The sequence below is a fragment of the Mesoplodon densirostris genome, chromosome 11 (genome assembly GCF_025265405.1).
Source record: "Mesoplodon densirostris isolate mMesDen1 chromosome 11, mMesDen1 primary haplotype, whole genome shotgun sequence".
NCBI lineage: Eukaryota > Metazoa > Chordata > Mammalia > Artiodactyla > Ziphiidae > Mesoplodon > Mesoplodon densirostris.
In genome coordinates, this window is record NC_082671.1 from 67,882,600 (window position 1) to 67,908,105 (window position 25,506).

General features: G+C 44.0%; 1 protein-coding gene and 1 non-coding gene across 2 annotated transcripts in view; both read right to left on the reverse strand.

Moving 5' to 3' along the window:
* Nucleotides 1–148: 148 nt before the first annotated feature.
* Nucleotides 149–25,506, reverse strand: part of EP300 (E1A binding protein p300) — an 81,691-nt gene continuing 56,333 nt past the window's right edge. Inside the window, exons 17-31 of the mRNA XM_060111781.1 lie at nucleotides 23,458–23,576; nucleotides 22,021–22,260; nucleotides 21,511–21,599; nucleotides 19,558–19,638; nucleotides 17,585–17,641; nucleotides 16,860–16,937; nucleotides 12,906–12,973; nucleotides 11,575–11,725; nucleotides 11,308–11,454; nucleotides 10,535–10,648; nucleotides 9,365–9,530; nucleotides 8,417–8,581; nucleotides 6,707–6,868; nucleotides 3,700–3,981; nucleotides 149–3,477 (exon numbers count right to left, since the gene is read on the reverse strand). Of these exons, the coding sequence (XP_059967764.1) occupies nucleotides 1,267–3,477; nucleotides 3,700–3,981; nucleotides 6,707–6,868; nucleotides 8,417–8,581; nucleotides 9,365–9,530; nucleotides 10,535–10,648; nucleotides 11,308–11,454; nucleotides 11,575–11,725; nucleotides 12,906–12,973; nucleotides 16,860–16,937; nucleotides 17,585–17,641; nucleotides 19,558–19,638; nucleotides 21,511–21,599; nucleotides 22,021–22,260; nucleotides 23,458–23,576 (4,130 nt within the window). The 3' untranslated portion in view covers nucleotides 149–1,266. The remainder of the gene's footprint in view (nucleotides 3,478–3,699; nucleotides 3,982–6,706; nucleotides 6,869–8,416; nucleotides 8,582–9,364; nucleotides 9,531–10,534; nucleotides 10,649–11,307; nucleotides 11,455–11,574; nucleotides 11,726–12,905; nucleotides 12,974–16,859; nucleotides 16,938–17,584; nucleotides 17,642–19,557; nucleotides 19,639–21,510; nucleotides 21,600–22,020; nucleotides 22,261–23,457; nucleotides 23,577–25,506) is intronic.
* Nucleotides 11,884–11,986, reverse strand: LOC132499621 (U6 spliceosomal RNA). Its single transcript, XR_009533862.1, has one exon. It is a non-coding gene; the product is annotated as a U6 spliceosomal RNA (small nuclear RNA).

Below are 25,506 nucleotides of genomic sequence, written 5' to 3' on the forward strand. Positions count from 1 at the left end.
TTTTATCACAAAATCACTTCACGTAATAGTTAGGGAGGGCTGTAAGCTAGTGCTTGCACTCCCCCTCACCAACCTGAATCCTACACATCAGGCATTTAAACTGAGGCATTCTAAGATAAAGATGCAAGAAGTGAAACAAAGTCAGGTGTCTGTCTCACACAGTTTATTTAACAATAGGTAATAAGAAATCAAATTTAACAGTCTATACAGTGATCCAAAGTTCATATTTATAAGTAATCAACTTTAATCTCATGATTTACAAGTTGAGGGTTTTTGCTTTCTATTTTCAAGTTTTACAGAAAGTGTGTGTGTGTGTGTGTGTGTGTGTGTGTTTTGGGGGTGGACAGGGTAAGGAGGAAGAAAGCAAGCAAAGAAGAAACCCCAGGGACATTTTGCATGTTAAAATCATCCCACTGGAATCGTTTCTTACCCTCTTTTAAATTTTTTCCTTTGTTAGATGTAAAAATAACGAAAAAAATTCTTTCAAGAAACAGAACCACAATATATAATACATCAATTTGGCAGCTGCCCCTGTATATTTTGAAAAAGTCATTTTTCTCTCTACATGTACAAATTACTTTAATACTTGAAGTTTTTACGATCAGACTTACGGAATAGAAAATTTTCTGGAGCACAAAAGTTGACTTGAGGGGACTTTTTTTTCCTTTTTTTTTTTTTTAAACATTTTTAAAAGAATGAACATCTTTGCACCCAGAGAAAAAAGTTGGTATTTTAATATATATTTATATATATTTATATATATATATAGAATGTAATTTTAAAGTAACATTAACCCCTTTTGTCCTCTGGTTTTAGAAATGTTCTTTTTTAACTCTTCCATAAAGTGAGGAAAATAGGGAAGAATGTCAACCATCTGCACCAGTAAATAATAACTATTAATATTACATATTTTCATTAATTTAAAAAAAATAATAAAACCTATTGGAGGTGCAAGGCGGGAGCATGTGGTTGGCTTCACAGACCTCAGCCTCCTCCCAGTGCACACTTGAACCAAACACACAAGGGAAAAAAAAACCAGGCTGGTGGGGACCAGCCATAACAAAAATAGATTCTTTGTGTTCTATCAATCATCACCCCTCAGGTTCATTTCGCATGTTTGCTTTAAACCACAAACAGCTACCACGCAGTTCTTGTGTGTTCCAAGGAAAATTGTCTTTTAGGCTAAGAAAGATTCAAAAAAATTGTTTTCAGTACAAAAAGTCTCAAGAGAAAATAATTTTTTTGCTCCCAAAATACAAGGTGTCTCTAGTGTATGTCTAGTGTACTCTGTGAGAGGTTTGAATTCAAGTCTGAGTTGTCGGTGCTGAGTCCCAGGTCCGTGGCGCTGGCACCATGGAGGTTTGCCATGCCTGGATTGCTAGTCAGCTGAGAGAGCATCGAATTCTGGTCCGGGCTGGCAAAATGCCCTTGTTCCATGGGGTTGCCCTGGGCAGCGACCAGTCCGGGATGTGGAGAGCTGGTCTGTGGGGAAACGTGGTGTGGAGAAGGCTGAGGCTGCATCCGTGGGGAAGGGCTGGAGTGGGGGGGCTGGGACTGTGGCCGCGGAGAAGGAACAGGCTGGGGAGACCGCACTTGATTGGAGAGAGATGGGATCTGCTGGCCTGGAAGGTGCGGGGACTGAGCCTGACTCGGGAGCATATGCTGCTGGGGGCTCATGGGGTTGGGCTGAGCGGGTGACCCCATCTGTTGCTGAAGGAGTCGCTGCTGATAGGCCTGCAGACCGGCTCCTGCCTCTGCCCCCAGGGCCTGGGGGAGCTGGCCCAGCTGGCCCCCGCTCCCTTGCTGCAGGTGCTGCATGTGCTGCTGCATCCGGGGCGGCGGTGGGGGCGGCGGCTGGGGGGCAGGGTAGCCCAGGCCCTGGGGCGGTTGGAACTGGCTGTGGCTGGCCAGCCCAGGTCCGACTCCTGGCCCCGCTCCCTGCTGCTGCTGCTGCTGCTGCTGCTGCTGCATCATCTGCTGCCGCCTGAGAATGTCTCGGAACTGCGCCGGCATGGTGCTGTGATTCATGCTCATCTGCTGAGCCTGGGGGCTCATCCCCCCCATGGGCGGCGGGAGCTGCTGCTGCGGTGCTTGCTGCTGGGGCAGGCCAGCCCTCTGGACGCCTGCCTGCATGGGATTCAAGTTCGGCATGGCGGGGCTGGAGTGGACCCCCTGTTGGCCCGGCATGGCGGGGGGCTGCAGCCCTGGCTGGCCCTGGGGCACGCCGGGCTGCCCGGGGAGGGGCTGCGGATTGGAGTTGGCGTACTTGGCAGCCCGCTGCTTGATGAACGCAGCCAACAGCTGGGGGTTGGCGTGAAGGATACTAAGCACCTGTTGCTGCTGCAGGGGGGAGCTGGGAGACCTGAGAGTCCGCAGGAGGCTTTGTAAGGCTTGTTGAGACACAGTGCCCGGTTTGAGAGGGCTCACACCTACCTGGCCCAACCCCGGTTGGGGAGCCATGTTCAGGGGCTGACCGTGCTGTGACACTGACATCATGGCTGGCCTGGGCATCCCGGGCTGCAGGTGCTGGGGCTGAGGCAATCCTCCTTGGGCCCACGGTGGTGGCTGCTGCATCCCTGTGGGCCCCACCCCTGGCTCCAAATGCCCGCCGGGACCTCTGGCCATGGGGGGTGCGTTCATACCCATGGGGGCCATCGGAGTCATTTGGGGCATCTGGTGCTGGATCGGCCTTTGAAAAATTTGCACATGGGCCATCTGGCGCTGCGTCTCGGCTGCCCTCTGAATCTGCATCGCCATTTCCACCGCTGCAGGCGGGGGTCCTGGAAGGGGTGGCTGAGCAGTCTGCGGAGGGGTCGGGGGGGTGACCTGGCCGGCCGCCTTGCCCTGGGACACCGGGCCGGGAGCCTGAGTCCTGGGCAAGTAGGGCGGCATGCTGGTGGGAGGGGTGGGCTGGGGCTGGGAGGGGGGCTGGGGCGTCTGTGGGGTGGTCGGCTGCTGGCCGGTGGGCGTGGTCGGGGTCGCAGGCGTCGGGGAGGGCAGGCCCTGCTGCTGCCCCACCACGCCAGCCCGCTGCATGCTGGCCATCCTCCTGCGGAGCATCTGGGCTTGCTGGAGCCGGTGCTGTAGCTGCTGCTGCCGGAGCTTCTGCTTGATGTTGAGGCAGAAGGGCACAGGGCACTTGTTCTCCTGGCAGTGCTTGGCGTGGTAGCAGCAGAGGGCGATGAGCTGCTTGCAGATGGGGCACCCTCCGTTGGTCTTCCGCTTGCAGCCCTTGGTGTGCTGCACAACCCGCTTCATCTTCTGGCAGGAGGGCAGGGAGCAGTTGGCATTTCGGCACTGGCAGGCGTGGACCAGAGACTGGATGCACCGCTGGATGCTCAGGCGGCGGGAGTCTCCCGGGCTCTGGGTGGCCGTGGCCTGCTGGCTGTTGCTCTCGTCATCTAACCCGAGACCGAGTTTCTCCATTTTGTGGTCATGGTTTTTAGTGTTATAGCAGGTGATACACAAATCATAATCCTGGGGGAAGACACAGGTGCAGGTCAACTCTCCAGGATTAAAGTCATTCAGAAGTATTTACATACTCTGCTTGGGCTAAATAAAAAGCCCCGTTTTAGAGAAAGTCTCTAACCAACCACTCAGATTTGAGACCAGACCCCACCCACCCTGTCCTGTTACTCACCAGTGGCCCCGGAGCCTAGGAAGCACCCCCCGCCCCCCCACCCCCCGCCAGGGGCCTACCTCGCACACGGTGCAGTGCCAGCGCGTCTCCACGTGGTGTTTGCACTCGTTGCAGGTGTAGACGAAGCGGTCCTGGCTCTGGGTGTGCAGCTCCACCAGCATGCACATGGTGGACCACTGGGCTCTTCGGAGTGAGGAGAACTCCAGGTGCTTGTCCCTTGCGAGGGTGAGAAAGGCATCCCGCCCGTCCATCAGGTCGCAGGGGATGAGGGGGTCGGGATCAACGATGGGAGGCAGGGAGTTGGCGGCGGGGCCGGCGATGAGACGGATCACGAAGAAGACCTGCAAAACAGACAGTCTCATCCTGACTCTGGCAGTAGAGCACCACGGGGCACTGGACCAGATGCCGTGGACGGGTGGGCCAGGCTGTGCACCTGGGGGGCCGGGACGCCTGGCTTAGTTTTATGACCACCTCGCAAGGTTACACGACATGGCCCTCTTTCTCCTGCTTCACTACCTCTGTGCTCTTCTCTGGGACTGTCTACGATGGGCCTAAAGAATCTACATCTTATGTTTTCTACCTCATTCAATAATTTCTTCAAAAGAAAGACTGGTCGGGTACAGCACCGTACAGTGGACATTTTGCCTCAAAGTGGTCTACTTTAAGATGCAATCCATGGTTTAACCTGACTCTAATCATAAGGAAACAGAAAAATCAAATTGAGGGACATTCTATAAAACAATTGGCCTGGAGTCTTCCATGTCATGTTAAGAAAGTAAGGCTAGGAACCGAAACATGGCGACTCGGCAAGGAGCAAGAGAAGCAGTCCCGAGACGGCGGCAGCAGGCGAGGTTCCTGAGCGTGAAGCCACAGCGTGCTCACGCAGAAAACGTCCTCCTTCCTAGAAGGGACTTGCTGCAATAAAGATAAAAAAGAAAATGTAGCAGAATGTTAACAGTTGGTGAATCTAAGTGAAGGCTATGGGAGGGCATCTTCTATATAACTTTCCTGTAAGTTTGGAGGAAAAAAAAAGTTGGTAGGGGTGGGAAAATTAAAAAGCAAAACCTCCTTCGTCCTTGCTACAGAAACAGCACATGTTGAAGTTTGTTCATTGAAGTTTAAAGACACACAACCACCATTAATTCCCATAACCACTGGTGTAAAAGCTGCAAGAGGAAGCTGGGATTATATATGTAATAAAAAAATGTAAAATGGAAACTTCAAGAGATCAAGACCTTGTGAGTAACTGCTGTATTGCCCACTATATTCTACCAGTTTTTCAGAGGCTGAAAATCTGTGCAAACTGGCAGTAACATCTGTTATATACTTGGGCAGCAATGCTGGCATAAAACAAGAGTCTAGAAAAAGAACACAGGGACTTCCCTGGCGGTCCACTGCTTAAGACTCCATGCTTCCACTGCAGGGGGCATGGGTTCGATCCCTGGTTGGCGAGCTATTAAGACCCTGCATGCCACACAGTGTGGCCAAAAACAAAAACTTGAAAAAAACAAAAGAAAACATAGGACAAGAGTGCACACACTGACTAAAGACATATAAAAACAGATGCCAGGGCTTCCCTGGTGGCGCGGTGGTTGGAAGTCCGCCTGCCGATGCAGGGGACACGGGTTTGTGTCCCGGTCTGGGAGGATCCCACATGCCGCGGAGCGGCTGGGCCCGTGAGCCATGGCCGCTGAGCCTGTGCGTCCGGAGCCTGTGCTCCGCAGCGGGAGAGGCCACAGTGGTGAGAGGCCCGCGTACCGGAAAAACAAAAAACAAACAAAAAAACCCAAACAGATGCCAAAAGTTAAAAACATCAAGGGAGGACTATGTTGTGTGTCTGACCTTGTAATACTGGGTTTGATATTGTGGCTCAAAGAAAGCACTCATAAAGTAAGGAAGAGCATTTTGAAAATGTGATCACACACAGGAAAGTACTTGATCTAACAAGTAGCGAATGTCTGCAGCAACCCATTCAAAAGAAGGGCAGATAAAACCATCTGGTGACTCCCCAGGAAATCTTCACTATGGCCAACCATCCAATAACAAACCATTATGACTGATTCCACTGTATGTCACCCTAGAGCTAAGACAATACTTGAATTTAACCTAAATTGACGACCTTAGATTCTAACTCCTAACAGGTGACTACTACCCACATCTTCTTCAGATGATGTATCCACAACTTAAGTCACACCTATTGCAACATACTCTAAGGGCTTTCCCCAACTGCTGTTACGACAGAATTCTGTGTCACTATATACTGCTCTAAACAGCTGACAATCATTATCTAAGTGAGGCATCCACACCTTGAACCAAGCCTTCAAGTTCCCTCTCCACATAATGGCCTCTTCCTATAAGAACTTGACTATGATGTCTGAACACAGAGCCAAACAGATGTTAAAAAAAAAAAATCAAAAAACAAACTGACATGAATTACCCTTCAAGACTCCTCATCTTAGCAATGATGACGTTGGGGGGAAAAAGTCCAACACACCCAGTTTTACTCCCAAGCTACCTACAACAATAAATAAGCAATTCAAATAATGAAATAATTCAAAGTTTTAACTTTGCTGAGAAGGTGTTACAGGTGCATATATGAAAGTTTAACTTTTCTTCAATTCTCTACACTTCCCAGTTCCCTTTCAGGAAGGCAAATATTCATTCATTTTGCCAAAGTTCCATTACAGACAAACTGGAATGGCCAAATGGAGTTCTAAGGAGCTTGGTCTAAAACAAAACAATAAAGGTACCCAACAAGCCAATCTCCTGAACAACGGAGAGAAATACAAACATAAAAAGATTACAAAAAACAGGGTCAGACAAACTATGCTTATACTTTCCCAACACCATCTAGCTTTATAACAGCTACAAATCAAAGACGGCTTACCATTTCCTATTCTCACCACCCACTCTAGCCATCCTCTTTTTGCCTTTTTTCCCCTCAAATGATTTTCTTCCTTCTGAATTTCAAATGGTCTGGTGCTCACATCATAAATACCAACCATGGTGGGCAGTTTCTGAGAAATCCTGCCCTGTTTTTGTCCACTTCTGGTGGCTGTATCTTACCTCTTTATGCTTCTCCATGGTGGCGTACAGCTTTTGCGAGAGGTCATTGGATACACTGGGCAGGCCTGGCTTTTTCTTACTGCCCCTACTCAGGCTGCTCTTGTTTTTGCTAGTTTTCTTATTATTCTTCTTTTTAGCATTTTTGCTGTCTCCCTTTGTCACCTGCAGTTTAGCACAAGAGGATGAGAAAATGTTAACTATTTGTTAAGAGATTTAAGAAAAAATAATGGTAAAAAGACTCCATTTTTGAAACTAGAGATCATAACCTTCCACCTTCCACCATCTGCTCTCTTCATTCATCCTCTTTTTTTAAGGCTGTTATTTACAGTAAACTAAAGTTTACTAACGTTTTTGCACTTATTTTCTTCCAGTGAAGAATGTCTCCAGTAATGTCTCTTCATTAAGACAATGGCAGCCTTAGCTTTTTGGCCAGAAGAACCCTGCAGACCAAGGAGACACCTCAGGTGGACCCAGGCTATTCCAGATTTGAGGACAAGAACAAGGAGTGAGTGGCAGTGTGGTCTAGTGAAGTGTGCCCACGAGTAGGGAGCCAAAGGCCTTGGCTACACTTCCTTCCACTCACTTTCTAGAATTTTATGGGCCTACTATTCAAAAAAAAAACCTTGAAAAACATTCAATCAAGGAGTTTAAACTGCAGGCTGTAAAGGGTTCTTATTAGACTATTTAAGGGTGACTTTAATAGTTCAGACTAAGCAAGGGCAATCTAGATAAACTATGGAGAAATAAACGACAAGGAAAAGCTCCTCAGATGATCCATCTACAACAGAGGTTCTGTTTGGGGACTGGCAAACTCTGGCCCAGGCCTGTTTTTGTATGGCTAAGAATGATGGTTTTTATTATCTATGAAGTGTTGTTTAAAGAAAAAAAGAATGTGCTGGAGACAATATATGACCTGTAAGGCCCAAAATATTCATAATCTAGACCTTTGCAGAGAAAGTTTACCAACCCCATGCTCTAGATGGGTAATTTTCTCAGTCTTCCATTACTAGAAATCCAAGATTCCATTTAAAAATGAGGTCTGGTACTTCCCTGTGGTCCAATGGCTAAGACTCCGCGCTCCCAATGCAGGGGGCCCGGGTTTGATCCCTGGTCAGGGAAGTAGGTCCCGCATGCTGTAACTAAGACTCTGCGGAGCCAAATAAATAAATAAATATTTTTTAAAAATTAGGTCTGGGACTTCCCTGGTGGCTCAGTGGTTGAGAATCCGCCTGCCAGTGCAGGGGACACGGGTTCGAGCCCTGGTCCAGGAGGACTGCACATGCCACGGAGCAACTAAGTCTGTGCGCCACAACTACTGAGTCTGTGCTCTAGAGCCTGTGAGCCACAACTACTGCAGCCCGCATGCCTAGAGCCTGTGCTCTGCAACAAAGAGAAGCCACCACAATGAGAAGCCCATGCACGGTAACAAAGAGTAGCCCCAGCTCGCCGCAACTAGAGAAAGCCCGCACACAGCAACGAAGACCCAAAATCAGCCAATCAATCAATCAATTTATATATTAAAAGAAAGAGGTCTGATGCTAAAAAAGGCTTAAAACCACTCAAGTAGAACCATAGTAACTTATCTACGCCAATATTTCTTGCCCAACTTGAAGAGCTGAGAGCTTTAAGACCATGTTAAAAACTTAAGCTCACTTCTGGGTTATACATGAGAATAGGCAGAGGCTGGAAAGGGAAATGCAAAGCCCTCACATCTGTGCTTTCGTTGCTGGTGTTCTCCTCTCGCTTTCTCTCTTCCTCCTCCTGTTCCAGTTCCTTAATGCTCTCTTCCAGTACATTGGGCCAGAAATCACCTTCAAAGTAAGGCAATTCCTTCGCACTTGTTAATCGATCTTCAGTAGCTTGTTTAAAAATATCCTGTGAAAATATCCGTGTACAAATAAGAATTTATATATTAAAAAAAAACACGTTTATTATACAGAGGCAGTCATAGCTGACGGATGCAAGAAACATGAAGAATCAGATGTGTCTTCTGGAAGATGGCAGAGATTTTATACCCAAGTCTGATGTCCGAGGAGACATTTAGTGTCACAAACAGTGAAAGGTCTGGTCTGAAATCAGTATTTCTGGTTCCTCTTTCCTCTACCCACGAGGACAAGGGAACTTATCCGCCTTTACATAACCAAGTGGCAAACTATCCTGTCAGGAACAATAGCAAAGGCAGCATCATTCACACCGTGGCTTCTACCACTCTTGAGACAGAACGCAGTGCGACGGGAGGCACGCCCGCCTTGCACACACCCTTGAAGTATCAGCAGTTCCTACTGAGAAATATGTTCCAAACAACCCCGATTACAATTACTGGAAACCACATGGTTAAAGAATGATTTGCTGGGCTGCTTAGGAAAACACCCATTTCATGTTTTCCTCCCCATGAGTAAAAACAGGTAAGATATTTAGTAGTTCAAGTTTCTTAGCATGAGATACCCTACAATCACAAATGGCTATTAAATATTTTGCCAGATCCACTCATCTTAGTAATTCAGGAAAGAAAACACCCGCTATCAAATTAACTTAATTTTACAAATTACATGGAAGAGGGAGAACAAACAGAAGATTTTTGTTAAGATAGTAAAAAGAGCAGAATACAGAGCAGCAGGATTAGTCAAGCCACAGTTCTATCATCCCCCCACTCCTGACCTTGTAGTCATGGACAATTCGCTCGGATACAGCCTTGTCGAGCATCTTTTTGTACCACTCCTGCAGTCGCTTGGGCTTGGGTATCTTCTGGTCGGGGGGGTGGCAATGGAAGATGTAGTCGTCTCCCTCACTTGGAGGGCATGCCCAAATATGCCCTGTTGTATATCTAACAACACAAAGAGAAGGAACATTCAAGAGAAAGATCACCCATTCTAGAAAGAATGTTATACTTTAAACTACAAAGTGGAGTCAGTACAGAAACCAATGATTTCCCCAAGATAATACGAAGTGTGCAATCCACATCAGACCAAAAGTCTTAGGCCAGGGACTTCCCTGGTGGCACAGTGGTTAAGAATCCACCTGCAAATGCAGGGGATGCGGGTTCGATCCCTGGTCCTAAAAGATCCCACATGCCGTGGAGCCACTAAGCCCATGAGCCAGAACTACTGAGCCTGCACGTAGCAAAGAGAAGCCACCGTAATGAGAAGCCTGCACACCGCAACGCAAGAGTAGCCCCCGGCTGCAGCAACGAAGACCCAACGCAGCCAAAAAAAAAAAAAAAAAGAAAAAAAGTCTTTCAGGCCAGAACTAGGCATAACCCTGGATCAAAAAAATCCCAAATTTGCATTTAAAGACCAAACAAAAGCTACAATGCAAAGGAAAATAAATCCATGTCAGCAGGAGGGCTGAATGAAATGCAAACTGTTAAAAGGAATAACCTGCAAGGTGAGGTGGTGGTGAGGTGCTAAATATTCTCAAGTACATATATACCTTGAAGGTAAGGAACCAGTCTGATGAATTTTTTTAATCTCCAGACCTTAGTGTGATTTTGGTTTTGATACTCTGGTTTCAAAAGGTGCAAAAGGACCAAGTGCAGGTTAAGGTTCTGGCCCTTCAAATCAAACTGTACCTAATAGCTTAACTGAACAAAATAAAACAATCTGGGATGGGTGCAACTACGGTCAAAATATCCATTTCTTTCCCACTGGCAAAATTAACCAAGGGTTTCCAAATTATAGTTCCATTAGATGAAAGCCAAAGTTGAGGAAAAAAGACCAAAAGTTACATATTTGCATATATTATATATCTCACCATAATATCATAGTGGTGATTAGTTTAAAACTAATTAAACAAGTTGTTTTTAAAACTAGCATTTGTTTTTATGCTTACCCTAATTTCTTGACGTATTCCAAATACCCAATTAGAATTTCATGATAGACTGCAGTCCTCAAGCATTTAGGACGGAAGAAATGAACACTATCCAGGTATGATATGTATACTCTCCTATACCAAACGAGGAGAAAGAAGCCAGGTCAAGTCACGGAACGAGTTCCTACTGATGTGGCTAAAAACACCTTCTCTCTTTTCTGCGCCCTTTGCTGACCTTGTCATTTTTAATGCTTATCACACAATATTACAGTTATTTAGGTAAATGACTAGATTGTGAACCCATCGGGGGGTTTTGTGGGCCTGTGGCTCTATTACAGTCTCAGCACCTAGCAGGCCTGAGACACAGTATAATCAGTCAGTATTGAGCAATCCAAACATATTCTGGCAACACTCTTATTCTGGCCTTTATACTATTTTGGAAATGGAGAATTCTAAACCATATTCTATGTCATTTGTATGACATTCTTTCACGTACATCTCAGCAAGGTACTTGAAACAACCTAGACTTAATTACATTTTCTGAAAAGTCGTCAGTTTGTTTCCTATTTTGTGTTTTAGGCTGCTGTTCACATCCCTTTCCCTATTACTATGACCACACAAGAGCAGTATTTTCTAGTTTTGTTTTCGTTTTGTTTCACTTCAATACTACACACTTGAAAACTTGCATTTCCAAAACAAGCACATCAAATATTTTCTTGTCCATTATGCTTGTTTACCTTACTATAACTTCAAACTCCCATGCAAATCAGAAAGTAGCCACAGTAAAGTCTTACCTCTGGTTGGGCGGGGGGCAGTCAGAACCATACTCTTGAACGTGCATGCCAAAGAAACACAAGTCAACACCATCAATCTCCTCAAAGGCAAAGAGGGCTTTGGTTCGATATGGAAAGGATTCTGCCATCTCTCCACTGTCTACAAACCTATACAATTCATGTTGGAGGGAAAGACCACAACATTTCATTCAGATTAGATTCATCAACAGTAACTGTGTATGAGCAACTGTGGATCCACAGAGAAGAAAAGGGGAAATTATTAGGTACCTTGCTTTCATGCCTGGTTTGACTTCCACAGTTTTGTCAGAAGCATGAACTACTCTAACAGTGACCTCTCCTGACTCAGGGTGATTTTGTCGCCTCAGAAAGTCATTCACACGATTCTCCAGAAAGGTGCCAAGCCTGGTAGATGGCAACCCTAAGAATTTAAAAGTTAAAAGTTCAGTAGTATCTAAGGTGCAAATTTATTACTATCAGTCTTAAGTTTCAATACCAAATCTCATTTCTGCTTTTTCAATACTAACAAGATTACTTGATAGATTTTGTTAAGTTAGCAATCCAGTCAATACTTAAAAAGAAAATTTAATGTGGAACACTTCATGAGTCTATCATCCTTACAGAGCGCCATGCTAATCATCTCTATATCATTCTGATTTCAGTATATGTGCAGTTAAAGCAAGCAGGGTAGTTAATACTTTTTAAATGTTATTTTCCCCAACTTTTTATTTTGAAAAATTTTCCTTTTCAGAAGAGTCAAAAAACAGAACAAACACTCATATGCACTTTGCCTCAATTGCAGTAATATTTAACAGCTGTTGGGTGCTTTGATAGGCTTTACAGAGGATTAAAAGCAACCTGTAGATCAGCAAAAAACTGCAAAGGCATCATTCTACAAAACTAAAACTGACTGCCATCCCCACCCAACAGAAAAGATCAGACAGGTCTAAATGCAGTCCCGACTAAGGGTATACACAAAACTGAGGGAATCATTCATCAGATGGCAATTCTGGGAAAGTATTTCCACATCTGGCCTCCATCAGGATACGTGTAGTAACAAGAAAAACACATATCCTCCTTCTTATAAATAACTAGGTCTAATGATTTTCACACCAAAAAGTACATTACAGTTCGACGTTAAGTACATCATGGAAAAATTATTTGGTTTTCACTTTGGTTAAATATTTCAAATAGGGGCTTCCCTGGTGGCGCAGTGGATAGGAATCTGCCTGCCAATGCAGGGGACACGGGTTCGATCCCTGGTTGGGAAGATCCCCCATGACGCGGAGCAACTAAGCTCGTGCACCACAACTGCTAAGCCTGCGCTCTAGAGCCCGCGAACCGCAACTACTGAAGCCCGCGCGCCTGGAGCCCGTGCTCCGCAAACGGGAGAAGCCTCTGCAATGAGAAGCCGGCGCACCACAATGAAGAATGGCCCCCACTCAGAAGCGAAGACCCAACGCAGCCAAAAAATAAATTAACTAAAGAAATTTTTTTAAATTTCAAATAATGCTGAAACACAATAATTCATTCTGGATGTTTATTTTTAACTATGCTTCAGTGAAGCTTTGCCAAATTTTACCTGTAAGCATGAAACTTACTTTTAGCAGAAAACTTATTTTCTTTTCTAGTTCGTGCAGTCTTCTTTAAACAGCCATCACAGACAAATCTAAAATGTAAACCAAGACTTTGCTTAAACAACTTAGAGAAACACTTGAAGTAACGTATGCTATAGAATCTATCTTATGTATGTGTAAGGTTCAAATTTAAAAGACAACCTGGGAGCAATATTTCTAAATACACAACAAAGAGTTAATATAACCAATATACACAGAGCTTTTAGAAAACATTAAGAGAAAAAGGATAAAAAACCTAATTGAGGGCCTCCCTGGTGGCGCAGTGGTTAAGAATCTGCCTGCCAATGCAGGGGACACAGGTTCGAGCCCTGGTCCGGAAGATTCCACATGCCACGGAGCAACTAAGCCCGTGCGCCACAACTACTGAAGCCCGTGCGCCTAGAGCCTGTGCTCTGCAACAAGAGAAGCCACCGCAATGAGAAGCCTGCGCACCGCAGAGTAGTCCCCCAACTTGCCAGAACTAGAGAAAGCCCGCGCGCAGCAACGAAGACCCAACACAGCCAAAAAAAAAAAAGAAACAAAACAAAACCTAACTGAGAAATAGACAAAAGACACGAAGAAATGTGAAGGGCATATAAATTGGCATACATGTGCAAAGATGTTGAAGAATCACAGATTAAAGCAGAAAATTTGTGTTATGGCCAATCACATTGGCAAAAGTCTATATGCTACCGGTGGGAATGTAAATAAGTACGTTTTGAAAGCAGCACTAATATTTTTTTTAAAAAGTATTTTTTGACTGTGCTGTGGGATCTTAGTTCCCTGACCAGGGATTGAACCTGTGCCCCCTGCATTGGAAGCCCAGAGTCTTAACCACTGGACTGCCAGGGAAGTCCAGCACTAATAGATTTTAAATGTACATTCTCTTTGTTCTTGCAATTACATAAGGATGTGTGCATAAGTAGAATTTCTTAGAAAAACTGGAAACCACATAAGTACGCATCAACTGGCTGGCTGATCTTCAGTTGCAAGGATCACTGAAACTCCCTTAATTATCCTTACCCACTCTGTAATTAAGGAAAGCACTAAAAAGGCCTATCTAAAGACAAGCCATATAAACATCAGCTACTGCGCTTTTCCTTAGTGTTTTTTTCTGGAAATTTGTTAATTAGCCTCTTCTTTCCTGTGACCTCCAAACTAGCATCAACAGTCAGTCCAGGGGACTTTCCTGGTGGTCCAGTGGCTGAGACTCCACGATCCCAATGCAGGGGGCCCATGTTCGATCCCTAGTCAGGGAATTAGATCCCACATGCTGAAACTAAAGATCCCGCAGCCAAAGTTCTTGCATGCCGCTACAAAGATCCCACGTGCCACAACTAAGACCCGGCGTAGCCAAATAAAGGAATGAATGAACGAATGAATATTAAAAAAAAATGTCACTGGAGGGAAAGCAACCTAGAAAATAAAGCTCTTAAAACCACAACAACAACAGTCCAGGGAAAGAGCAGAGAGTAGATATCCATTCTAATGAGTCACTTAATACACAGATACTCCCCCAAGCCTTCCCTTGGAACAGAGCTGGGATCAGCCCCATTCCTGGAGAAAGAGAGGTAGCCCATAGCAGTAAACACGTAAGTGTCACAATGGACAAAAATCCACTCACTGCCCATGAGAGGCATTGACGATGTGCACCCTGGATAAATATGTGGAGAATATTCAGAAACAGAACATGAGGCCCAAGAATACCTAGTTCATTGAAGTCTGTATCTAGTCATTTTCATGCAACTTTGCCTTTCACTGGACAACACCTAGTTAACTATTATCCAACTCCCCGAAATATTTTATGTTTGCTTGCTTGTCTGCCTGTTTGTTTCTTTTATTTATTTATTTATGGCTGCGTTGGGTCTTCGTTGCTGTGTGTGGGCTTTCTCTAGTTGTGGCGAGCGGGGGCTGCTCTTTGTTGTGGTGCACGGGCTTCTCATTGCGGTGGCTTCTCTTGTTGCGGAGCATGGGCTCTAGGCACGTGGTCTTCAGTAGTTGTGGCGTGTGGGCTCAGTAGTTGTGGTGCACGGGCTTAGTTGCTCCACTGCATGTGGGATCTTTCAGGACCAGGGCTTGAACCCGTGTCCCCTGCACTGGCGGGCGAATTCTTAACCACTGTGCCACCAGGGAAGTCCCCTGGTTAGGACTTGATTTAAAATCTTTTGGGGGACTTCCCTGGTGGCACAGTGGTTAAGAATCTGTCTGCCAATGCAGGGGACACAGCTTCGATCCCTGGTCTGGGAAGATCCCATGTGCCTCAGAGCAACTAAGCCCGTGCGACATGACTACTGAGCCTGCGCTCTAGAGTCCGCAAGCCACAACTGAGCCCACGTGCCACAAGTACTGAAGCCCGCGTACCTAGAGTCTGTGCTCCGCAAAAAGAGAAGCTCCCGCTCGCCGCAACTAGAGAAAGCCTGCGCACAGAAACGAAGACCCAATGCAGCCAAAAAAACCCCCCCAAAAACAAACAAACAAAAAAACCCTAACCACAGTCACCATTCAGTATGCCGTTCAGTGCTATGTTCTCTCAGAGGCAGAAACAGAAGTGGCTCCTTGGCAACCTGCATTATCCATACCGTCTAGTTTTTCTACTGCCATGTAAGTAATGTTCAAAATCTAGCAGGTTTAATTGTGTCTAACATCTCCTTGCTGTTTTCCAGGTACGACAGACTCCCTGTTACCCTCTATTGATAAATCTTTTGTATTTACTTTTTTTTGTGGTACACGGGCCTCTCACTGTTGTGGCCTCTCCCACTGAGGAGCACAGGCTCCGGACGTGCAGGCTCAGCGGCCATTGCTCACGGGCCCAGCTGCTCCGCAGCATGTGGGATCTTCCCGGACCGGGGCATGAACCCGTCCCCGCTGCATCGGCAGGCGGACTTTCAACCACTGCGCCACCAGGGAAGCGCTGTATTTACTTTTAAAATTATTATTATTATTATTCTTTTGCAGTACACGGGCCTCTCACTGTTGTGGCCTCTCCCGTTGCGGAGCACAGGCCCCGGACGCGCAGGCTCAGCGTCCGTGGCTCACGGGCCTAGCTGCTCCGTGGCATGTGGGATCTTCCCGGACCAGGGCACAAACCCGTGTCCCCTGCATCGGCAGGCGGACTCTCGACCACTGCACCACCAGGGAAGCCTTGTATTTACTTTTGATGCACAATGACCACCAAAGAATTTGAAACAGAATAAAGTATTTGTATATGGATTAAAACAATGCAAATAAGAGAAATATCTATATTTTTGGATTCTAGGTTATTTAATATTTTAAAACTGGATTTTAATGATCTTTTCCCAAACCAGAATAATTCTAGGGACTTCCCTGGTGGCGCAGTGGTTAAGAATCCGCCTGCCAATGCAGGGGACACGAGTTTGAGCCCTGGTCCAGGAAGATCCCACATGCCGTGGAGCAACTAAGCCCACGTGCCACAGCTACTGAGCCCGCACACCTAGAGCCCGTGCTCTGCAACAAGAGAAGCCACCGCAACAAGAACCCTACGCACTGCAACCCAGAGTAGCCCCTGCTCACCGCAACTAGAGAAAGCCTGCTTGCAGCAACGAAGGCCCAACACAGCCATAAATAAATAAATAAATAAGAATCTGCTTTCCAACACAGGGGACATGGGCTTGATCCCTGGTTGGGGAACTAAGATCCCACGTGCTGCGGGGCAACTAAGCCCGTGCGCCACAACTAGAGAGCTTGTTCACTGCAACTACTAAGCCCGTGCCGCAACTAGAGAGAAGCCTGCAGGCCACAGCAAAGAGCCCGTGCACTGCTACTAATACCCGACGCAGCCAAAAATAAATAAACTAACAAAAAAAAAGAATAATTCCAAGAGACAGTAACTTTGAAGATAAAATATAATCATTGCAGAGAAGACAAACTTCCTAAAATTCACAACAAAGAAAAAGTCTAGGGAAAATACTGATGTCTCACCCAGATGGCCAGATGATCTCATGATGAAGGACACAGATCTGATGCATCTTTCTTCCACACTCCGTACATTCAACAAACCTGGAAAGGAAAAGTCAAAACGTCAAGATTAAATCCAAAAATTTAACCAAATCAAAACTTCCAATATTTCCCAATTTCTGACAATTCAAAAGATAGCCAAAATCACGTCCAAAGAATTGAAGAATAGTTTTTAAAAGCTCTTTAGTGTAACAGGTAGAGCAAATCTCAAAAGCAGTTTAGTCATTAAATATGAACTGTGACTATGGAATAAAAAGTGAAAGATCAAGATGACTGCTGCTTAAACTTCCTAGTGAGTCTGACACCATCATGTCCATTCCAGGAACGCCTAGAATACCAGTACATCTCTGTACCTCTGAATACCTCTGAAAGGCCTCACTATAAAGGAGGGGATTATGAACTGGTCTGAAAATACAGAGGACAACAGGGCTGGAATAATGGCACTGAGCAGAAGTAGCTGTGTGCGTCACTCAAGCCTATAAAACACCAAAATATTAGGTAGATTTAGTGAAATGTAAATGAATACTAACCATATGTAAATTTTAGCACTTCTACCATCTCTGTTAGATGTATGTTATAGATTTAGTCCAAGAATATAGAATCATCTATCTCACTGGCTGTGCAAACCAAGAGAATGAAAGGAAGAAGGAAAATCAAAGTGTGCTGACTACTCAAGGCGAACTACTTACAGTTCAGGATCCAGAGTGTCATTTTTTCTCTTCGAAAATTGTTCTTTATTTATTGTACTAAGGAAAGAAGAGGGACACAATGAGAACAAGCAACACAGAAAGATTAGCAGTCTGACTACTGTTCTAATAACCAAAGGACAAAAACCCCACCCTGTAAGTGGATTATTTAAATCTAAGAATATACCAAGGATACAACAGAACATTCTTGGCTCCCACAAAATGCACATTTACATGCCTATGTTTTTGGAAAGGACTTTATAGTAAATCTGTTCCCATTTACAGGAAGAGGAGAACCCAGTAGGAACTAAAAACATGAATTTGTTCTTCTTTTCCTTTTAAAATCTTGCCTACTACTCTTAGTGTTAGGTATTTACACCTTCTAATAGTTTAATGTTCCTAGACTGAGCTACGTATGAAAGATACTGGGTATAGAGGGAGCTAAACCACTATTTATAGAAAATACTAAATTTTCAGGACAGTCTAGCCAAACTTTGTATATTAATAAAAAATTTCACTATTAAGAATACATATTTCAGGTTAGAGTTAGCCAAAAAAGGTTATTCATTTAAAAATGTCCCCACGGCCTCCTACCCTGAAATCTAGCCTTACCACACTGCTCATAGCCTCACAAATACAGGAGCTAACAGGCTTATTCTCTACCTAGAACAAACTCCAGGGGGCCCAACTTTGACTACTGTGACTCTACCTCACAAAAATGAGGAATGAGGACATTTCCCCATGTAAACTGTTTTCTACTAGTTACAGGCTAGAGATTCATCGCTACCTGGCCTAAGGTCTTGCTACCCAAAGTGTGTTCTAAAGACAAGCAGTCTAGAAGGACCTGGGAACTTGTTAGTATCGCACACTCCCAGGCTCACTGCTGACCTGAGGAACTGCAAGAGGGGTTTCTACACTCTTCACAGTCAGAGTGGTGCTGTCCTAAGGTACAGAACATGTGCCACTCAGTAGTACCCATGGTAAGGCTGCCTCCCTTTGCTGCATCAGACCTGACTTCCCTGGTTTAGCCAAGGTCAGAAAAATCTCTTAAGGTTCAAGGCGACCCAGTATCTACCCCCAGACCAGTACCAGACCCCACTGTATTATATGCCAATGGTGACTGAAGAAAAAGCACAATTTGAAAACACTAACCAGTTTTTCTCAGAAGGCCTGTTTTTACTAGTAACATAACAATTCCATACTTTTTGGGGAAATGTTCTGAATTGACTGTTTATTATAGGTTAAACCGGAAGAGAAGAAGCTGAAGAATATTAAAAGGACACCAAATAGTTCTTTCTTCCTAAAACAGTCCAAATTTGAGTGTAAAAAAAAAACCCTAAATCTTAGAGATGAGAAGTACTATGAGGCAGTTTAGGCTACGTTTGAACATTCTTCTTGGCATTTCCCAAAGCACAAGAGCATGCGAGACTGTGAAAGTCCAACCAAATCTCTTTCTAATAAATCACTCTCACAAACTCCTAAACCCCTAATGATGTTAAATGACACTGACGATTATAATGACTTTGGTATCGTTAACCTTTATGAGAAGGCTGTAAGGTGGTTATATTTGTTCAATTCCTCTCAAACTCAAAACAGTTAACAATGAAGTTCCCTTGCACTACAGCCTTTCACTTTTTAGGAGAAGCTGATTATTTCCCTATAGAAGAAATATATCTAAAATGACCATCCAATATTGATGTATTCCCTAGATCAGTACCGACACAACTTACTGCTATGATGGAAATGTTCTCTATCTGTGCTGACCAATATGGCAGCCACCAGCCACAGATTGTCTACTGAGTAACTGAAATTGGGAATTTTAAATTTTATTTACTTTGAATTAATTTGAATTTAAATAGCTACCTGTGGCTATACGATACTGGACAGCATAACCCAAGACCACTTAGAAGCCTAAGTATAATCACCTGACAACAAACTAATAAGAGAGTACTTTCCAAAATAATATAGTTACTTACGTTTGAGGCTGGGAAGGGTCATCCCCCAAAGAAACGCTCTCCCCTTGGATTTCATTGAAACACTTCTCACAGAAATGATACCTGTCGGCAAGAAGGCCATACTGGGGTGAACTGTTCCGTTCACACAACACAGCCCAAGCCAAGCAACGAAGCCACCAATCACAGCAGGCCAAGAGGGGGACGGGAGCAGAGAGCAGGTCATCAACGGCGACAAGGACATTCAATGATGCAGATTTATGGGCACCACAGTTTGGGTTTTGTTTTTGGTTTTTGTTTTTTGCAATCAAAGCCAAGTGCAGACAACGACAAGCATGAGGGAGGAAAAAAAAAAAACACAAAACAAACGAAGAAATGAGGGATTGCAGGACAACAAAAAACATAAAAGCAAGACAAGACAACACAAAGCAGAAAGCCAAGGCAAAGCACAGATTAGCATTAAATATCTCAATGGGATCACAAGTAGCAAATGATTACAGCAAATAAAACAAACAAGTCTCACACGGACCTACACCCTTTCATTTTAGTAATTTATGCTACTTGATGCAAATAATCGAAAGTAGGATAAATATACTGTGGAGAGAATAACTACTACTCTATTACCTAAACAGAGCAAAGAAAAAAACCTCCCCACTTCCAAAGAAAAAAATCCACTAAGGATACAGTACCAGGAAATAATCATCTAGAAACAACTGTGGTCTGAAAAAACACCCCAAATTTCCTTTTGATCCCAAGGAAGCCACATAAGTACAATAAAAAGTCTGCACAAGCAGTTAAATACTGATTGTAGCCACCAACTGACATAGTTTAAGAGGGAAAAGGCAGCGGTGTATGCAGATACATGATTATATATTCCTGGGCGCTGTAGACTGGTGCTTAAAATCTGAAAAAGGTACATAAATGCCAAGATTATAGTATGAGATTATAGCATGCCAGCTGTCACTTGCTTTTTTGAACAACTTGAGCCCCACTTTTCCTAGGTTTTAAGGAGTAAAACACTATAGATTCTTATGACTACAAAGCATTAGGGGAGTGCACCTAACTTTTTGTAAATAAAACAAAAAGTTTAAGTGACTTTTCCAAAGCTAGAAATACATCTGTAGCACACAAGTTCAGCAAAAAACGACCACCATGGGTTTGGGTCATCAAAGTACTGACTGTCCAGCCTTGCTTTTTTATTTACACCCCATGCCAGCTATACTGTTGGCTGATTACACAAAATAAGAGACAAATCATGATTAAGATAGATTAGCGAATCCAATTTGTATGATTACAGCCCTTATTTGAGCAGGAGAAAATAAGGCAGAAGTGTCTAATTTATTAGAAGCCTACCGTCCATGGTCATATGCAAATCTTTCTAAGGAACAGTCTGGTACAGAGCTCTTTTTAATGTGCCCAGCAGAGGCAAAGCAAATACACTGGGATCCTTTGTTTTTACATACTCCAAGAAAAACTTAGGTATCAGCTACACACAAAAAGGAAACATTTCCTAAAAGATACAGCTGGCTAACAAACTTTTGGTTAAAGTTTTCTGGGTGATTTTGGGAATGGCAATAGATGGCAGCAATTTCACAGGGAAGTAGACCAATTGGTTTGAAATTTTTTTGTTTTTGCCTGAGGCTGTGGTGAGCTATGAAAGGACAGTGGGGAAAAAAATATGGGGCCTGGGACATTATCTCAGGTATGCCACCAACTCATAAAGTTGCTTAACTTCTTAATGCCTTGGGTTCCTGCCTTATAAAAATAAGGGCCCAGACAACTGATACAAAGCTACTTTCTACTAGAAAATAGTTTAATTCTGCAAACAAAGGCAGAATGCAAAGACCAGAACTTGTGCTGTACAGTTGTTTTCAAGCAAGTTACACATGAACCATGACTGTATGTGTGCTGGTCCATCCGCATGCATGCCCTGGACACGCGGACACTCTGACCATGGTCCACACAGGTCGAGCTTACCTGTTCTGGTAACTGTAGTACGTGGCATCACGAGGGATGGTGCATAACTGTTTGCCGTAGCAACAGAGGGTCTGTGGAGAGAACTCCAACTGCAAAAGAAGCCATTTGTTAAATGCGGTTTGAAGGGCAAGCTAAAATATTTACACTGGCAAGTAAATCAGAAACAGAAGTTAGTGAAGCCTTACTTCTCATTATGTCTCTTATAATGGGTTATTTCAGTTTCCAAGACAGTTCACTGAACTAAAACTAATCTAGTTTGCTACTGTTTTATTACACCACTCTGAGGTAAGCTAAACAGTCATATCCTTCCACCAATTACCAAAGAACTGAAGAGGACAAGAGGAGCTCAATGCGAATTGCCATGAACAGGAAAACTCGTACATGCCACACCCCGTGCACCACAGGTAAATAGGACCAAGTCCCTACCCAAGATGAACTTCCAATCTGATGACTCAGGATTCTAACTGGCAAGTTTTCCATGCAGGTCTTATCTGTGCCAACATTTCTTACCTTTCTGCCACAGCAGTATCCAAGGCTTTGCATGACTGGGTCAATTTCTTGTTCAAAGACCTCAGACAGCTTGGAGCAGTATTTGTACACCCGTGATGTTTTCCGATTATATAACCAAGCATTGTTGAACATAAGCCAAATGTCATCCACATACTGCCAGGGCTCCTGATACTGTCCAGTGTCTAACTTCCTTTTGATAGTAGAAAGATCCATGGGGCTCTTCACAATATCAAAGTAATCCTAGAAGGATAAATGACACCAAACAACATTATCCAAAAGTCTCACTATATTCAAGGTCCATAGCATATCTTGCTATAATCATTATAAATTTTCTGGATAATGTTGAGTCTTTGATGTGTCTGTATTTCCAAAGAAATGATCGATGCTCATCACTTCTTTAAATCATTAGTCTACAGAGATATGAAGCAGCCAGGGGCACAGAGAATAACAACTACTCTAGACTTTGCAGGAGCAAGCTGATCGTCTACAGGAGCGACTCCAGATACTTTACCATAGTACTTGTGTGATCAACTTAAAAGACCAAGAAATCAAAGACCCTTCACATTTTAGTACTAGATGCGGCCTACAGATGAAACTAAGCCCAGAAAATATTGGTGATCCATCTAAGGCCACAGAAAAATATAGGGGAAAAAAAAAAAGATTCTAAAAGATTTTTGCCCCTCAAAGCACTCCAATGACTTATCCAATACAACTTAAAATACTCAAATGAAACCTCCCAGCAGCCTGGTGTATAAAGGCAACTTTAAAAGGAGATGAAGCTAATTTGGATCTATCTTTTCTATCATGAACTACTGCTACTCAAGTGATAAAAATAAATAAACCATATGATCCAGCAATCTCACTCTTAGATATATACCCAAGAGAAATAAAAAGATACACAAATTTGTATGTAAACATTCACAGGTGTGCTATCCTCAACAGACAAAAAGTATAAACAACCCACATGTCTATCAACTAATAAATGGGTAAAGAGAATGTATGCACATCCATATGATGAAATACTGCTGGGCCGTAAGAAGAAATGAAGTATTGATTTGTGCTACAATATGGACAAACTTTGAAAACATTATGCTAAGTGAAAGAACCCAGTCACAAAGAACCACATACTGTAAGACTCTCTTTGATGAAATGTCCAGAAGAGACAAATCCACAGAGGCAGAAGGCAGACCAGCAGTTGGTTGGTAGTAGGGGCTGTAGGTGGAAATGGGGAGTGACTGCTTATGGAAATGGGTTTCTTTTTTGGGGTGATGAAAATCATCCAAAACTGACTGTGGTGATAACTGCACAATTCTGTTAATACACAAAAACCATTAAACTGTGCACTTTAAATGGGTGATTTGTATAATATGTGAACTGTATCCGAATAAAGCTGTTAATGAATTTTAAAAGAAAACAGAAGTACCACCACATACTTACAGGGATTCCTAGAAGCTGGGGGTCCACAGGTTGACGAAAGGGAAGGGATTCTGGATCCTGTCGGTAAAGTGCCTCCAATGTCGGCATCAGTGCCTGTCGTAACTCTTCAGGTTTGAAAACTTAAGAAGAGTATATTTGAAATTAGTTACCAATTAAGCAAAAGAGGAAAAAAAGTTCAAGTCGAAACTATAAAATATATCTCAAGACTCAGAAAACACAAAATTCCCTACATTGTCCCCATGAAATATCACTAAGGGTGTTTCTATTTCCTGGTTCAGACAGATCCTTTAAAACACCTTGTCGGGCTTCCCTGGTGGCGCAGTGGTTGAGAGTCTGTCTGCCGATGCAGGGGACACGGGTTCGTGCCCCAGGCTGGGAAGATCCCACATGCCGCGGAGCGGCTAGGCCTGTGAGCCATGGCCGCTGAGCCTGCGCGTCCGGAGCCTGTGCTCCGCAACGGGAGAGGCCACAACAGTGAGAGGCCCGCGTACCGCAAAAACAAAAAACCAAAAAACCAACAAAAAAATATACCTTGTCTAGTAACCTTTAAATACCCTTCATGGCTCAGATAATTTCTCAGTCAGAAACCCAGTTAAGATAGTCTTGGGCTTCCCTGGTGGCGCAGTGGTTGAGAGTCTGCCTGCTGATGCAGGGGACAAGAGTTCGTGCCCCGGTCCAGGAGGATCCCACATGCCGCGGAGCGGCTGGGCCTGTGAGCCATGGCCGCTGAGCCTGCGCGTCCAGAGCCTGTGCTCCACAACAGGAGAGGCCACAACAGTGGGAGGCCTGCTCACCGCAACAAAAAAAAAAAAAAAAAAAAGTATTTGACCAAGTAGAAACAGAATGCTAAGCCTTCCAAAAATTTATGAAAAGACTTGTCAGAATGTTCCAAAAGATACGACAGGCGGGGGATGCTGTGAAGCAAGAACAGAAGAAGCCTTCCTTCCTGGTATCAGCATGTAACAAGTCAGAAATTAGACCTGGTATTGTCTTATTGCCAAAGGAATCAGAGCCACTGAAGGCCAAGAGTCCCTCACTGAAATGCTTGATGTTTTAGAGCTTCAGCAGAAGATGTATTTACTATTTTAATGGCAAATGTTAGGTTTCAGTTTAAAGAAAGAAGTAAATTGTTATTGCCAGAATGATGGACTCAGTTGATCAAATTATGCTCAAATGTGTTCTCAGTATGTCTCCCAAAAGTCAGGAAAGATTTGCTGGCATGTCCCAAATGGAATTAATTTAAACTACCATTTAAGAAGCTGGCCATTAAGGGTCCAGTTTGAGCTTTGAATCACTCTGAGCAGGAGGCCTTATTATTTCTTCTATTTACAAATTAATTTTATCTTCAAGGGGGTATATCTGTCAGTACCTTGAGTATTTTTTCACCACATGGTGGGGGCTGACATGAAAAAAATCAGACAAATAGACGGGAGAATCTTCTTTGTCTCATACTTTGTTGTGCTTTCAGCAAATTTGTGAGATTAGCTGTTTTAAAAGCAGATTCCTAATATTAAGATTGGGTTTGTTGCAGCCTAGATCAAAATAACATCTCCATATATAACAAACATTTATTTATTCATTCACTGGCCATGCCATGCACATGCAGGATCTTACTTCCCCGACCCGTGGGGGATCAAACCCATGCCCCTGCAGTGGAAGCGTGGAGTCTTAACCACAGGACTGCCAGGGAAGTCCCAACAACCTTATTTTTAAATGAAAATAATTTTTTAAACCCATCATTTTAAAGTATATCGTATTCATGGAGCACTTTTGTACACATCATCTTCAGGGGCCAGCAGATTCCTCTTTGACGTAAGTCCTGCCACCTGTGCCACTGAAGGGGTCACTACAGCCACGAGAAGTTCTAGTCCTAAACTAGTTAATAAACTAATTTCTGTGGGAATTGTTTAACACTCTCTGCTAAGCATTGCTGCTTGCTTGGCTTGACTCATTCATATCCAGTAGCATGGTTCAGAGCAGAGACTCTGAATCAGCCTGCCTGGGCTGAGTGAGCTGGAAAGTATTACTTGACCTTGCTGAGCCTCAGTT